This window comes from Nyctibius grandis, chromosome 13 (assembly GCF_013368605.1).
Source record: "Nyctibius grandis isolate bNycGra1 chromosome 13, bNycGra1.pri, whole genome shotgun sequence".
Classification (NCBI taxonomy): domain Eukaryota; kingdom Metazoa; phylum Chordata; class Aves; order Nyctibiiformes; family Nyctibiidae; genus Nyctibius; species Nyctibius grandis.
In genome coordinates this window covers 8358168-8374473 of record NC_090670.1, presented here as the reverse complement: position 1 = coordinate 8374473, position 16306 = coordinate 8358168, and the positions used below count along the sequence as shown (strand labels likewise).

Sequence of the window (16306 nt, the reverse complement as noted above, 5' to 3'; positions counted from 1 at the left end):
ACTTGCATGAGGGAGACTGCATGAGACCAGGGTAACCGCTGTGCACTAATGATATATTTGGCACATCTCTAGGCAAGGGGAGATGGAAAAGCACCTCAGCCAACACCAGGTTACTCCTCCTGTGCCGACATGCACGTCCTCATCATTAAACATAGCAGCTACTGAACATCCACTACTTCCTCTGGGAAATTATTACTGGCATTAAAGCTTTCACCCTGCATTACATTTAAGCCCTCTCTCTGTACTCCCCTAGAAGGTGCCTCCAGGTACGCGCCTGGTGCTAAGCACTAGGCTCTTCTCGCCCATCGCAACCTTTATTTAACGTTAGTTTTCACTGTGGTCCCTCAATCCTAAAGCGCCCCATTTCCTCTCCCATGTCACTTCAAGATGTTCTGCCACAAACTCGTAATTTTCCAGTTGCATTTGATTCTTCAGTTTTTCCTAGCCTGCATGACGTGGGAGGCCCGGGCACAACGGCCCCTCCAGCCCCGAGGAAACCTTCTCCTGAGGAGCTCCTCCACACTCCCAAGGATACGCCTGTTCTCTTTCATTAAGGAGAAATGGGTGTTTCACAGTCAGGCTATTAATATCTCTTGAAAAGTGTTTCTCGTGACATCCATCCTCCTCCTAAGCGCTGAAGGTACTTTCAACAAGCAGAAAACTTCCGCGAGATCCGGCTACCTGTTAAAGCCCTATAAAGATATTCCACACACTGAACAATTCAGTAATAGCCCTGCCTTAGTGCCCAAGTCATGTTAAACTATGCTAAAAAAACATAAGCTGATGATAAATATACAAATAAGCTATTTGTTATTTAAATAACAATAATGGTAATAATAATAATAATAATAATAATAATAATAATAATAATAATAAATCCAACACCAAACCTCCCACATGAATTGCAGATGTCTTCCTAGCCTGTAAATCCACTTTTTAAAGGCAGTTCAGTATTGCAAAGGTTTGCTGGGTGTTAGTTAAGGGTCAAACACTCAATCAACCCATCCTAAAAACCACGTCATCCGGGACTCGTGCAGCTCTGCCACGGTGCAGGTGCTTAGGGAGTGAACCCCGGGCAGAGCTGGAGCCCCCAGGAAAGCCCCTCGCCCCACAGGCACACACCACCAGCACCATGTCTGGAATTTAGTCAGGGACTACAAACAGGTCCGAACTAAATGCATTTTTTTGTTTAAAAAAAAAAAAAAAGAAAAAAAAAGAAGGTAATAACAAACGAAACAAAGAGTCTCAGACTGTATTGTGGTGGGCTCCAATAAAGTGATGCTTCAAATCTCTGAGTAATGACTGCTAGCATGAATATACCATTGTGCTAGAGGGGAGAAAAATGCTTTTGATGTGCTACCAAATGGAGACTTTTGTAAACAAGTGGAGCACAACTTAAATGTGTTCGTCATTGTCAAAGCTTTTGGGGTTTTTCACGCGCATAAAGAACATCCCAGCGCAGTTTGCAGGAAGCCACTCATTTCAGATAAAAATATTATGAATAGACAGATAATAAAACACACAAAATGCATAGTTTAAAAAAAAAAAAAAAAAAAGAAAAATCATTCTATTTTGTAACTACTTAATTCTCTGAGTGGCCAGGAAAGGCCGCAGATCAATAAAGTGTTTGTGAAAGACTGAAAGGAAACATAAACCCCAATTCTTCTGGCTGTTTGGCGTCTTTGTAAACTTTGAGCCGGGCAGGCCATCCACAAGACCATGGGAATGTAGAGCGAATTGGGTCCTTTGTTAGTGGGGGTGCCACGGCGTTACATGTATCACAGCCCAGGAATGCAGCCTCCGCTTTGACTGCCCAGAGAGAAAATGCATTCGGCCTCCAGCAGAGCTGCCAAAGCTGGCGAGAAAAGATAAGGAAAGTAATAATCGCCCTTGGAGAAGATATTCAACTGGAGCTCTTCAGGAGCTGGGATTGATACTGGCAAGGAGCACTAAATGAAATAAACTTTCATTAAAAAGGCAAAAAAAAAAAAAAAAAAAAGGGCGGTGGGGGCTCTACCTCATCCACAGTTTTGATTTTGGGGGCATCCTGCAAACCTTCACCTCCCACCAGCAGCAATCCCCTCTGGCAGCCACATTTGACATTAAGAGGGTTGGCTGGGGTTCAAGATAACGCTAGCACGTTGAGAGGGAAGGCTCACCACACTGAACCCAGACATGAAGCTTTGGTGCAACTCGTCTCCCAAAAAGATTTTCCGTTATTGGGAGAGAGGTGTTGATTATAAATATTAATTCTTTTGCCCCATCTCTGGTGCAAAATAATTGGTATTTATAAGCCACGGTGAGGTGGCTCAGATCTGCTTCCCCCCCCCCCAAAAAAAAAAAAAAAAAAGAAAATATGGCAGAGTGAAAAATGTACCCTGGGCACTTATTACAAACACACAGCGTGACAAAGACTGTCTCTCCTCCCTGTGATGGGGAGACAGAAGTGGATTTTGTGGAGGGGGGGGTGGGGTGGAGAAAACCCCAACCCACACCATATAGCGCCAACCCTTAAAGACCCTTTTCCTCCTGCATACATTTGTCCTTGCTACTGGCATTGAGACAATCCTTGGCGACAAAGCACCTCGCTCTCATGAAGGAAAGCAATTCTTTCGCATTGTGCCACCGATAATCAGAAACCCACATCTTCAGCCTCACTGTCTGACTTGAGGAACAAAAGGCAGTTTTCAGTCTTAACCCCAAGATCTGATTTAAAAGGGGAGGGAAGGAGGGGGAAGACCTTGACCATTCATTAATAACAATCTTTTTTTTTTTTTTTTTTTTAAAGGGGGAAAAAATTCTTTGCACACAAAGTAGTACTCAGATATGTATATGGAGCCTGAATCCGACATCTTTGAGCAGAGTTAAACCTTTGTGGGGAAAAAAAAAAATATAATGAAAAGGCACTGAAGATTAACACTGTTCATTCAGGAAAGCTCCAACCCCCCCCAACAGCTTGCTTGAAACAAAGTATACCCCTGTCTAATTGGTGTACAATTGTTTCAGGAATGGAGGGTGAAATAATTTAAAGATAGTTAAATGGGAGACAAGAGTACAATTCGGACATTATTTCATATGCCGCAACTTTAAATGGTACTTTGAAAAAGTAAGGAAGTATGAAGTCCTCTTGCCTCAAAAAACCTACAAACTTTACATCCCAGTTTGGAAAAGCTTTACATAAGTGACTTACATATAGACCCGCTAACACATGTGCACGCGTATTTCCTAGGCACATGCACCCAAATACTTGCAGCATTTTTTGCAAGTTCTCCCATTTAACTATCTTTATTTCGATAGGTTCAAAATCTGGTTTTGACACGTAATAAATCATTGCCATAACTTAGTACTTAAACCTGAGAGCAAAATAGCATTGAGCCTATGCAGGTGGGGATTTTCTTTTGTTGGGGGGTGGTTTTGGGGGGGGTTGGTTTTTTATTTATTTATTTAAACTTTTAAACACACACACACAGAGGATATTTGTGATATATGCCCTGCCCCAAACACCAGATCTATCCAACTTAATTTGCCTCAAGTGGCAAACTGAGATAGAAACCAAAATCTGGAACACAACCAGCACCTGTTCAGTTATTAAACTGTCTAAAGAAAGAACAGCTGAAGTTTCCAGTATCCATATTCCACTGCAAGAATCAACCCAGAGTGCAAGAACCAAGCAAATACTGCCAATAAATGTAACGAGGCTTAATACCTACTTAAGTAATGAGTGGGCAAGAAGCCCCTTGGGGATGAAACACTGCAAGAAGAAAGCTTTGCTTCCAACCTGGAATCGCATTTATTTATTTTGTCTTGTTTAATAATCGTAATTATTGTATGCAGTCCCTGATCAGTCTCGTGTGACAGGGCTCGCTGCCTTCCCCTGAGATTCGTTTTTAGCTGCATACCACCTACAGCAATTAGCTGCTTGTGCTTTTGTCTGTTTTCTGGCATTATGCCCTTCCCTTTCATGGGATTCCTCTTTTCTACTTGGACTAGATGTTTGCAAGTCTCCTGGCTTTGAGCTATTTCAGCAACAATTGTAGCTGAAATACTTAATATTCTCATGAGAAAGACGGCTGGGAGGAATGGTGGGGGGTGTCAGCCTGCCAGAGAATGACTTGGAAACCCAGTTTAGCGTCACATTTAACTCCCTATATGGAATACCCATGCAAAAAAATACCTTCTGAAAATAATACCCTGCACACATCCAGTTGGCATAGGCAGTGAAGCGAAAGGCCAGCGTGCAAAACACGGGAAAACAAGTTCTAAGGTTTAAATCTAGCCTGAAATGCCAATTATAAGTAATTTCCCTTTTTTATGTCATAGTTTAACGAAAGGGAAATCTTTGCTTTCTAGCAGTCTTTTTTTTTTTTCCACGAGTGGGATGGGAAGAGTACCGCAAGCCTTGTCAGTAGTGGCAGATACTTTACATGTGCACTTCATCACACGTTAACTGCAATGAAGCGACTGCTCCCAAAGGATGCTCGTTCACAGATAAATCAAGCTTCCTGGAAAAGGAGCACAAATGAAAACATTTAACACTATCTATTGCCTGTGTCCCTAAAACGTGATACATTGCCAGTTCTGCTGAGCCTTGACCCAAGGTAGAATTTAACATTTCAGTCTAAATTTCGTATATCGAATAATACCCTTTATAAGCACGGAAGAGAAATAACAAACAGGAGGAAAAGGATGGCAAAAGCACTTGCACAGTGTCACGTAAGGCCTATCAACATTTCAAAAGGATGGTGGCCAAGCGCCAAATGAGCTGTTTAAAAACAGATTCGGACACATGTCCCATTCAATTTTTTTAATGTAAAATACAGGCCTACAGCTTTTCCCAAAGCTCACTGCAGCTGACAGGGAGACTCCTGAGACTAAGCCAGAAAATTGGCTTTGGGAAGGACAGATATATGGCAACAACAATGTACAAGAAGTTGTATGGAAAAAACAGCTTGCACACACACATGCTCCAGCAAGAAGAGATGCTCCAAGCCTACAAGTATATGGCAGCTCCATCCTCCTAAAGCTCGCTGCGACACAGGTCACCGGCACAACAAGAGTCTCATTTATTTAGAGATTAACGTGAACTGCAAAAGGTGTGCTGTAAACAAAGATGTGGAAGGGAAAGATACACATCACAGACACCTAAATAACCTGCTGTAGCTCAGCACAGTCACTCACAAAAGCTCTTCAGGCGAGGGACGCAGTATCAATATATACTCACATGCAGCTTCAACCCATATTGCCTTACCCATAAAGATATTCCACTCAGCATCCAAGTCCCCTTGGTTGGCCAAGCAGCCTCTCATGACGTTAAAGCAGTAGTTGTAACAGGGCTTCACCGACACCAGACCTCGGCAGTACGGGCAGTACATCATTTTCAGCAGCGCTCGCGTACCCTGCGGCGTGGGGTTCACCTTTAAAAGAGAAAAAAAGAGGAAAGGAGAAGAAAATTAGCCCTCAGTCACTAAAGCAAAAAAAAACCCACATATTTACCCCAGGGCTGGTGGGAACAGAGCTGTGCAAAGGAGATGCGATGGGGTCAGACACCACCATCCGGTCAGAGCTCCCCACTTATGTGGTCCAGGGACCTGGGGCGCAGATGAAGGGGTTTGGCTCACCTCCGTGGGTGTATCTGCCACTCCAGGGGACATGGACGATCCCCATCTCTGCAAAACGTTATCTGCACTGAAATACACCTTATGTATCGTGGGACCCATCCCTGGGCTCCGAGGACAGGAACCCCGAGGGGACATGCAGCACTCCAGCTCGGGGAAGGCAGTAAAAAGTGACCAAGCCAAGAGGTGTAACACAAGGCTGTGCTACCCAAGCCCCGCTGCAAACACACACTGAAGAAGAACGATGCCAGGATTTCCTGGGAAGAAGCAGCCCGGGTGGGATGCCTCCCACTGTCCCCGCACCAAACCCGCCGGGAGCGTGCCCTCCTCCTCCGCGGCTCGGCTCCTCCAGGACAATCGCCCAGCGGGGCTCTCCGGCAGAGAGACCAGCTCCTTTATCTTACATTCAACTCCTGCAACACAGCATTTACATGACAGATACCCAGGTTCATTTACACTCAGCACCCACCACGCTAAGTAATGCCATTCCCCACAACCGAAGGAGGTGGAAGCTACAGCCCCGCAGCCGAGGACAAGCTGGGAGGACCCTCGAAGCCAACGTGCAACCGCTGGGTGTGCAAGCGGAGCTATCTGCAGCAGGCACATCACCCCCCGAGCCCTCAACAGGGCTATGTGCCAAAGTGACTCATGGTCACTCATGATGTTTGATTCACTCTCTGGCCCAGCTTCAAAACATTCATTGAAACCATTTCCCCCCCAGCCGGTCTGAGGAACATTAGCTCCAGCACCACGTACTAGTGCCGACCACGTGGTGGGTCTGTCTAAAGCACTGAATGGAGAAGCTCCCTCAGGAGCAATTTTTAAGTGTTAATTAGCCACATATGAAAATGGAAAATTAAGATGTGATCAGAGGTATGCTGACAAAATAGAAGCGGTCTCTGGTGTTCTAAGCGATACTCTTGAGACTTCTTGTAAGGCATTTAGGGAGAGCGCTTTAAATAGTTTATGATCCAAGATCGTGCTGAAGAAGGAGACACACACGCAGCCTTGAGGAAGAGAGAAGTCATTCAAGACACATGGCTGGAGATATGGACGGCCTCCAGATCTCATCTGCTGGAGGTCTGGAAACCAACTTCATGGCAGAGAGGATGACAAGACTGAATGGAGATGAGTGTACGCAAGGAAGACCTGGTACCACACATACGCTGAGGACCTTACTATGGCAAAGCCCATCTCAGCACAAGGGCTATGGAGAAACTGAACGTGATCTTCTGGTGCAAGAACGAGCTGGCAGCACATGAAACTAGGAGGCAACCGATTTTAACCAAAACAAACCAGAAAACAAAAAAACTCACTACATAATCAGGCTGGCTTTGTGAATAACATCAGCAGTTTTTTAAACCCTCTTTTCTTATGAAAAGAGACGAGAGATGAAAATCCGTTGTGTTTCTGACAACTCCAGAAAGACCACGGTTTCTCTTCAGTAGGCAAGAAAACTGGTTAGAAAGACAGAAGGACAATCTTATGCCGTTGATGAAGCTCAGTCCTGGATTTTGGCTGGCCAGCAATGTTCATTCAGACATCGCTCTACCCCTCTTTTGCCATCTTTACCCCTCTTTTGTCTGCAAGGAGCCTGTTTGGCTGAGCAAAAGCAGACTTGATGTAGAAAGCTATTTGTAGTGGTGGAAGAATCCAATTCCGACGCTTCAGAGCATTATATACATATATATATATACATTTGAAAGGCACAGCGGGAGCGGGAGCCCCAGCAGAAAGCTCCCTATCAGTGCAGCCTGGCTTTAAAGCAGAGCTAGTTCAAACACTGGGAAGAGCTCAAGCAACAGAAACCAGCTAAATCAGATGATTTATAGTAGGAAAACTGAAAACAGACAAATGTAAAGGTATCATCTGCCATCCAGATGGTGCAGTCCTCGCATAACAAAAAAGTTGCAGGGTGGGGGGAGGAAGAGGGAACTAAACAACATCTCACACCCAGAGACAGAGCTCTGAAGGATACCCCAGTTTAATAGTTTAGTCATTTCTCTGATAAAAATCTCTTCCCATGACGCTCGGCGGAAGGTGCCAGGACCTCCACGCCTAGTCCTGAGGCTTATCAGCAGATCCTGGCCATCCTAACACTGCTGGTCCTCAAAGAAGCACTCTGAATCCTCCTCAGATGAAAGAAGAAGAAAATTAGAAAGAAAGAAGAAAATGAGGAAAAGGTTGATAGCACCAGCCAGGTGCTAGAGCAGTTTGGAGCAGGACAAGGAGCTGGACACTTCCCCAACCCTATCATGGAAAGCTGCGGCTTTATTAAAGAGAGCAGATGGCAGCCTGTTGCAAAAAATGACCCGCACAGCAGCGACCCAGGAAGCACCTTCCCATCTTAGGTTTCCAGCTCACCCCACGAGCACTGAGCGGCTGCAATCCTGCAGCATCCACCCTGCTTTGATATTTCATAAGGGCTGATCTTTATGAATCCCAGCAGATGCAGGGAAAACTGAAGCTGCGTTCCCACGTTCCACGGCAGACGACATGGGATGGACACTTGGATTAGGTCCTTTGAACAAAGACCCAGGATGATATTAAAAGCAAACGGCGTTTTGCTTCCTTCCTTATGTACGTTTGTGGCTCTGAGCCCTACACAGAGCTGATCAGAGGGTGATGGCAAAGGGGACGATGAAAAGACAACCCCAGTCTGCAGTGACTGCCGAACCGAGCCCCAACTAGTGATGGACGTAACCCACAGGGAAGCTGTTGGTTTACAATGTAGTTGGAGGTGAAGAGGAAGACAAAGGCAAAATTCATCAGTCAAGATCTGGCATTTTAAGGTGTCAGAAAGCAACAGAAAGGCACTAGCAGAGATCACCTCTGACAGAGTTTTGAGGAAGACGATGAACAATTGCGCCTTGTTACAACAGTGATAGATGCTGAACTGATGCAAGTGGCTGCAAAGAGAACCTTAACCCCTGGCAAGGGGCCCGTTCCCGGTCCAGATCAGCTCTGGATCTGTCAGGGGGCTGTGCCATATGTTGCACTGGCAATTCTTCACAAGCTTTTCATGCTCGCTCTGCCATGCCAGGTGCAAGCTCTTAAAACACCATTGTATGTAACAGTAAACCCAGATATGCTTTGTTCTGGGGTTGTGTTTATCTTGGAAAGCAACTCAAGTTCATTCAAACTCTACTCTAGAATGACCCTCAAAAACCAAATAATCTCCTTTCTAATAAAGCAGAGTCCTAAAGAAAGCTTTATTTGCTGAAGAGGATTTACTCTAGTAGATTTGAGCCCAGGTAGCAGCACACTGTAGTGCACGTACCCTGTAAAAGCTTATAATAGAAGTAAATGCACTCCAACCCCTTCCTTTTATCTTGTGAAATTTATTTCCTTTCTGCGACGTTCCACGTCACTGCAGCAATCCATCACCCTGCGGTTTCATCATGTAAATTACAATTTGTCCATGTCTATACGCTTTGTCAAATGTGAAGATTAAAAGCTGCTAACAGATGCGTTTTGGCACCAATCTTCACATTCGTATCAAACTTTCTCCTTAAAAATAGAGATTTGCACACAATCCACAAGAACTAAGTGAAAAGCAAACAGGTCTGGGCTTTTTGAGCTTAAATAAGCTCAAAGGCTTCATATTATATTTGTTGAGGCACCCCCCCAACTTACATTTACTGATGAAGCTACAATCATGTTCTTGTAAAAATAACGCACTCTTGGTAAAATAAAAACTGGTTTTTGTTGGTACCTTGTCACACCCACCCCTTTTCAGAGTCTTACATAAGGGAAACAGTTTGCCCTAGATCCTTAGCCTTTTCCAACTCACTGGCAATTGCATCTGGATGCATACGTCTGGTAGAAACTTCACCATGAAAGCACACACCTACCAAGCGAAATGCCTTGTTAACAGCCTACTAAAAAGCCACCAAAACTCAAGAACAATCTGTGTGAGCAAATGAAGTTCAGAGAAGCAACTGGTTTCTTTTTCCCCTCCTTCCCAAGGCAAGGAATAGCTGAGGAAGGATGACAGAGCTCCAACCATGGACGGTCCTGTGGGAAGCTCCCACCAGTTGCCAGACAGGCAGAGCTACATTTTATTCTCTCACTCTACCCTCAAGTTAACATTTAAAATGTTAATAACAACATCTAATATCCTGCCAGCCTTAATAACTATTTATAATAATACTGATAACTCAGGCTTTCTTATTTTCCAAGCTTGCACAACAGCAGCGTTGCCATGCCAGCAGCACAGCCACCAGAAAACATAAAAATCCAACAATTTGAAAATAAATGTGGTGAAATTACTTTTGATTTATTCCAGGTTTCCTTGCAAAAAAACTGAATTAGGGCAATACTGCATAAAAAATACTGAAGGAGTAATTTCTCAGTGACACAGAAAGATGATTTCACTACTTCAAAAACTAACTCCAAAGCTGACTGAAGGACTGTGGGATGCTCCAGGTGAGCAGCCAATTTAGACAAGTGAAGCATCATCGATTTTTGGGACCAAACACAACCTTACTTGCATCATTTTTTCCTTCCCTCAGTGTTGTGCAAGAGCATCATCTTGGCACATGCCGGTCCAGACATTCTGCTCACTGTGAAGCAGATCATTCGGGCAGCTCTTGGTTTGCTTCCCGACCCCAAATATTCCAATGAAAGTGTTGTGGAATTAACTACGCATTTAACCAATTTTGCTGGCCCGGTGCTAGCACATGAATAATTTAGAAAGCATCTGGTTCAACCACAGATTTGGGCCTCCGAGGTCTTACACAAGGGAGCGCATTTAGGAGCGATACTTGGGAACTGCACGGTCAGTACTCACTACCTGTGGCGATGTCTGCTGCAGCTTTATCTTGTGCAAGGAAAAGTTCAAGAGTACATTTATGCTCGATTCCTTACTTATAGCTTGCTTTTTCCCCTCCCCAGATGTGACACTGCCAGAGAGAAACACGCGGATGCCTCTTCCACCGAACGCTTATGGAGTGACACCAGGGTCAGCATCTCCTACTCTCTGTGTCCTCAGGATGAACGCGCCTTTCAAACAAAGCTTATTCTCCAAAGCACCTGCCTTGCCCCGACCCAGAGACACAGCAGATAATTAGTGTTCTGTTTGCTTTAATGAGCAGTGAGAACATTTATCTTGGCAGCTACACCCAAAAATATCCTTAGTTATCCCTCACATTGTTTTCAAAATTAGCAGCAGAACCACAGTGTGAGGGGAGGCAAAGAAAGAAAAAAATCCAGTGGGCTGAAATGTCCCTGTGTGATGCCATCAGCTCCAAACCGAGAGCCACATCCACGCGCGCTCTCAGCACGTTAAATCTGCAATGATTGCCGCTCCAGCATGCTTTGAAGGCTACGCCTAACACAGCCCCTCAGCTGGCTGGAGCTGCAGCAGATGCAGGCACATTCTTGGCAGGTCTTCTCAGGGTCATCTTTGATGTGGAGAAGTGCTTGGTATTGTTTTCTGCATTGATGTTTGCCCTTGGCACATGGAAGGCAACGTCCTTGTGCACAGTGGCCCCTCGGTCTGGCCCCACTGCTTGCAACTTGCTGCCTGGACAGCACTGCTTCTTCAGAGGCCCCTTGGCAACACTAAAAGGGCTCCTTGGCTCTTCTGGCTGGTTCTCGGTTGCAGCATTCGGCCCCCTTCTCCTCTCAATGCATTCAAGGAACACGTTCCATTTCTATCACTTCCCTGGGAGGGTTTGCTCTTGCTTGAAGGCTGCCCAGCTTTGTTGGATATAGGAACATCACAGAATCACAGAATCACAGGATGTTAGGGATTGGAAGGGACCTCGAAAGATCATTTAGTCCAATCCCCCTGCCGGGGCAGGATTACCTAGACCATATCACACAGGAACGCGTCCAGGCGGGTTTTGAATGTCTCCAGAGAAGGAGACTCCACAACCTCTCTGGGCAGCCTGTTCCAGTGTTCAGTCACCCTCACCGTAAAGAAGTTTTTCCTCGTATTTAAGTGGAACCTCCTGTGCTCCAGCTTGCACCCATTGCCCCTTGTCCTGTCAAGGGATGTCACTGAGAAGAGCCTGGCTCCATCCTCTTGACACTCGCCCTTTTACATATTTATAAACATTAATGAGGTCACCCCTCAGTCTCCTCTTCTCCAAGCTAAAGAGACCCAGCTCCCTCAGCCTCTCCTCATAAGGGAGATGTTCCACTCCCTTAATCATCTTCGTGGCTCTGCGCTGGACTCTCTGTAGCAGTTCCCTGTCCTTCTTGAACTGAGGGGCCCAGAACTGGACACAATACTCCAGATGCGGCCTCACCAGGGCAGAGTAGAGGGGGAGGAGAACCTCTCTCGACCTGCTGACCACACCCCTTCTAATACACCCCAGGATGCCATTGGCCTTCTTGGCCACAAGGGCACACTGCTGGCTCATGGTCATCCTGTTGTCCACTAGGACCCCCGGGTCCCTTTCCCCTCCGCTGCTCTCCAACAGGTCTGCCCCCAACTTGTACTGGTACATGGGGTTGTTCTTGCCCAGATGCAGGACTCTACACTTGCCCTTGTTATATTTCATTAAATTTCTCCCCGCCCAACTCTCCAGCCTGTCCAGGTCCCTCTGAATGGCTGCGCAGCCTTCCGGCACGTCAGCCACTCCTCCCAGTTTTGTGTCATCAGCGAACTTGCTGACAGCGCACTCTAAAAACATGAACCTCTTCCTGAAGAATGATTAAGGTCACACTCCACTTAAGTCAAACCAAGGGCAAAGACCACATGAAGGGAGATTGGACTTTTGATCTCTGACTAAACTTTTAGATCCTCAAATGGTAATTACCAGGGGCACAACATTTACTGAAATGGGAGCTCAGTGCCCCAATATTTTGATGATAGAGGCCTTAATTCTTATTCATTCATTGTTTTATTACTTTCATCACTGCTTCTCCTAAGATAATGTCTGGTCCACATTCAGCATCCATGCCAAAAATGGCAGGAGCCATGGTTCCGGAGACGCAGCTGGAGGTAAGTGAGCTCACACAGGCCAGCCGTAGGTTGGTTTATGCAAGTTCAGAGTGTCACCTCGTGCTCCATAGATGCCTCATCAGAGACGAGGCAGCTCAAAGCAAAAGGGGTTAAAAACCTACAGCGCTCCGGTTCCAGCTTTGGAGCGCCTGTGGGAAGGCAATCACCTGCTCCCTCCGCAATTCTCTTCCATAAACAGTTTGAAGAGAATTCCCTCCTTGGCTGCTACCATCACACTTCATTAGGGAAGAAATGCTGATACCAAGGAAGCTGAGCCTCCTCCATCCCCCAGGAACATCTCCAGCAGCTTCCTCTCGGCTGTTAATGTCTCCTGAGGACAGCAGGTGAGGAGGTAGGTGTATTTCTCATATGAAGCTGTGCATTATTTCATACAGCTCATATCTGTGCTTCCAAATTAAACACCATTTCTTGCATACGACTGAAGTTGTTGCCTGTCCTGGACAAAACAGACAGGGTTCCCAAGGACAGGCTGGAAGCCCCTTTCCAGCAGCCCATCTGCTTTGGTGGCAACTGCACCTCGTACGGCTTTCAGCACGCAAATGTTTGTTGGGGAGGTGATTCAGGAGTCTCCAGAGCTCTCAGCAGTTCCTCAAACGATCAGACACCAGAGTAAGCAGGAAAAGTAGTGAAGGAACCCCAAAACAACAGTTCATCAGCATAAATCTCCTGGGGGGCTGCAGAAAACTCTCACCACCACTGCAACTGCAGCGATGTCCCATCCATATGTCCCTGCCTGCAGCTCTGCAGAGAGACAGTGACGCAAATGCAGGGAGTTGATGTCACACGGCTGCACGCTTCATCCTTCACGCGCCTCCGCTGCTGACCTCCAGCCAGACCTCCCCTCCCAGCCCTTGGGTCAAGCAGGCTCCTCCCAACCCTACAAAACAGGCAGGGGTCTCAGTCCTGGACTTTACCATCCTCTCCCCTACACTGGGGACCTCCATCCCATACCTGTAGTTGACCTGCACCCAACAAGCCCCTGGGCACTTTGCCCTCAAAGGTGTCATGACCCTGGCCTGGGATGCAGGTTTAATCACATGTAACTAATTAAAGGAACATCTCTTCAGCTTGAGAACCGCCCAGTTGTAGGTTCTCACCCTTTTTCGGTCACTCTGGGCTCTGGCTTGGTTTTGCTCCTTTTTTCCACCCCTGGCTGGGGCAGGAAATGTCACTGCTGGCAGTAATTTAACCCAGCTCATTTTAGTGCTTGTTGAGGGCTAAGTAGCAAGGGAGCGATTAGGGGATGGGCAGATTTCCGTCTCCCGAAGGCGAGGGCAGGAAGGTCAGAGAGAAAGCACCAGGCGTCAGCAGGCGACAGAGGGAAGCGCTGGAGGCCCCCAGCCCCTCGCAGCCCACCTCAGATGCAGGACACATCTCCAGTAGGCAGAAACGGCATCCTGGGTTTTCTTCTCGAATCTGCTGTTCAGGATGGATCTGGAGAATTTTGTACCTTTTAGGTCCAAAGGAGGGAATTTGAGGGGTGAAGACTTGAGCATCAAAATTGTGGTTTTTAGACACAGTTTGAAAAAAGTCCATGCTTTCTCTCCATTGTATGTTTGGGCAGCAGCACACAGCTTCTGATCCATCCAATGCTGAATTGAAGTTATTTCCTAGCATTCTGGCTCAGAAATCAAGCATACTTGCAGCTTTTCAATATTCTCTCTTTTTTTCCCCCCTTTACTCCCAAACTCCCACAAGAACAATACCTTCCTAAATGCATCTCCCTAGTGAAGATATAAAAATATATAGGATCATTAAAAAGCCATCAAGGTTGTTGGACTGTAAAGTGCTCTTTGCTCTCCTGATAGCACCCTGGGAAAGTAAAAAGCACCCAAGTCTTGCAGTAGAGTTTGTATTTCTCTTCCTGAGGATTTTCAAGTAAACAGTTTTAACTCACTTGTTACAAAATGCATTAAAAGTAAAACTCATTTGCATTACTTTGGACATTTTTTTCATAAAGAAGAATAGAAGATTTATCCTTCAAGTTAATCCCTGGTATAAGCAGTCATCCCACTACAACTCCTGAGTAAAAATAATAAAGCAGCAAAGTCAATAGAGTCATTATATAGAGCTCACTAAAGCCAGGCTAATCTATATGTAATGTGGGAAGCCCCAAAACACAACCGCAAAGCAGCGGGCATAAAAATATCAGCTTTTAAACTCACATATAGAATTTCACATTATGTCTTGCAGAAACGTGATGTCAGATTTCCACTGAATGAGATTAAAATACTATAGGAAAGATTATTATTCCTTCCACTGTTGCAACTAAAACTTAGGTATTCAGCAGCAGGAACTTCTGCCACCACTTTGAAAAGTCAATCTGTTGCAGGATTTCCAGCATAACTTGTGAAACTGAAGTGGAAATTGCGGTAACTGCGATCGTCCACGGCACGTGAGCTATTTTTGCAGCTGAGTGGGTCTCTGGGTAACCTTCCACACTTGAGCAATTAATTCTAGAGTTGAAGGCAACTCTACACTCAAGGATCTTCAAAAGGGAAGGAGAAATCATGATGCCACCTTGGGTTCACGACTCTGATTTGTAACAGATGCGGGGACCATAGCCCTCGTGGTCCCGTGTCAAGTCTGGAGACATTTTGATGAATTCTGAGCAGATGGAGCATAAACACGATCCCTCATCCATGCACGTTTCACCCTATCAAGTGATTGCACATTCCCAAAAACTGTACTGGGGCTTAGTGGATGGACCTCCCACCCGAATACTTCATCCACATGCTCCAGCAGTGAAAAACCCTTTTTCCCTTTCTTTCTGACCACAATATCTACCACAACACTACACAGACAGAAACAAGAGTTACCAATTTGAAACCCCAGCCAAGAGGCCGGCACGCTTGGCCAGTGACCTGACATGGAGACACAATGCCTGGCCTCATCCAGCACCCACACTCCCTCCCACATCTCCTTCCCACCGCAGGACAGCGTCCCTGAGGCTGGAGGATTTTATGGTCTCGTAAGAGGGACCCCACATGTCACCCATGGAGCTCCACAACACCCATCCTCAACCAGCAGCACGCAGACAGGTCTAACACAAGAGTCGTCACTATTAAATGGGGATTCAAGGTGCCCAAGGACCTAAACCTGCCACTGCTAACTTACAACTTGCTGCTGGAGCCTGGATATATGAGTATGGCAGCTCTTTCCTTGCTAATATTCTCTGCCCTATCGCACACATACAGGCTTATCGCAGGCTGTTTTTCTCATTTCTCTTCAAGAAAAACTAACATGGAAGCAGATTTTTTTTCTTTCCAGAGAGACAGTATTTTAATATTACCCCTGCAAGTCAAAGCAATTTGAATGATTATCTCACTGAACGATGCTGCTTGTGCTGCCTCCAAAATTGCATTCTGCTTCCAAGAGTACCTGAACAACTATTCTTTTCTGGTTTACTACTCTTTTTTATTTTTCTTTCTTTTCCTGGCACTTAGGGTGATTCAAACTACTGCCTGCCCTTTCAGTCTGGCATTTTATTACTCTGTAACCAGATAGAGAGAAAGTAAGCCTCTCTCATTAAATGATTATACTAAATCTTCTATAGCCCACAGGAAATGAGTTGAGTTTGTTAAAAGAAAATCTCTAATATTTGTTATCTCACACAATCACTTTAAGGGGATTATTGACTACACCTGTTCCCTACACCACACAACTCGGACTAAGTTACAGACAAATGTCACGTCAAAGAAAAAAAAAAGTCACC

At 45.7% G+C, this 16306-nt stretch overlaps 1 protein-coding gene across 1 annotated transcript in view; it reads right to left on the bottom strand.

The window, feature by feature from the left end:
• GPC4 (glypican 4) overlaps window positions 1-16306 on the bottom strand; it is a 72056-nt gene that overhangs the window by 8204 nt on the left and 47546 nt on the right. The window contains exon 4 of the mRNA XM_068411816.1: window positions 5249-5414. Coding sequence (XP_068267917.1) covers window positions 5249-5414 — 166 coding nt within the window. The remainder of the gene's footprint in view (window positions 1-5248; window positions 5415-16306) is intronic.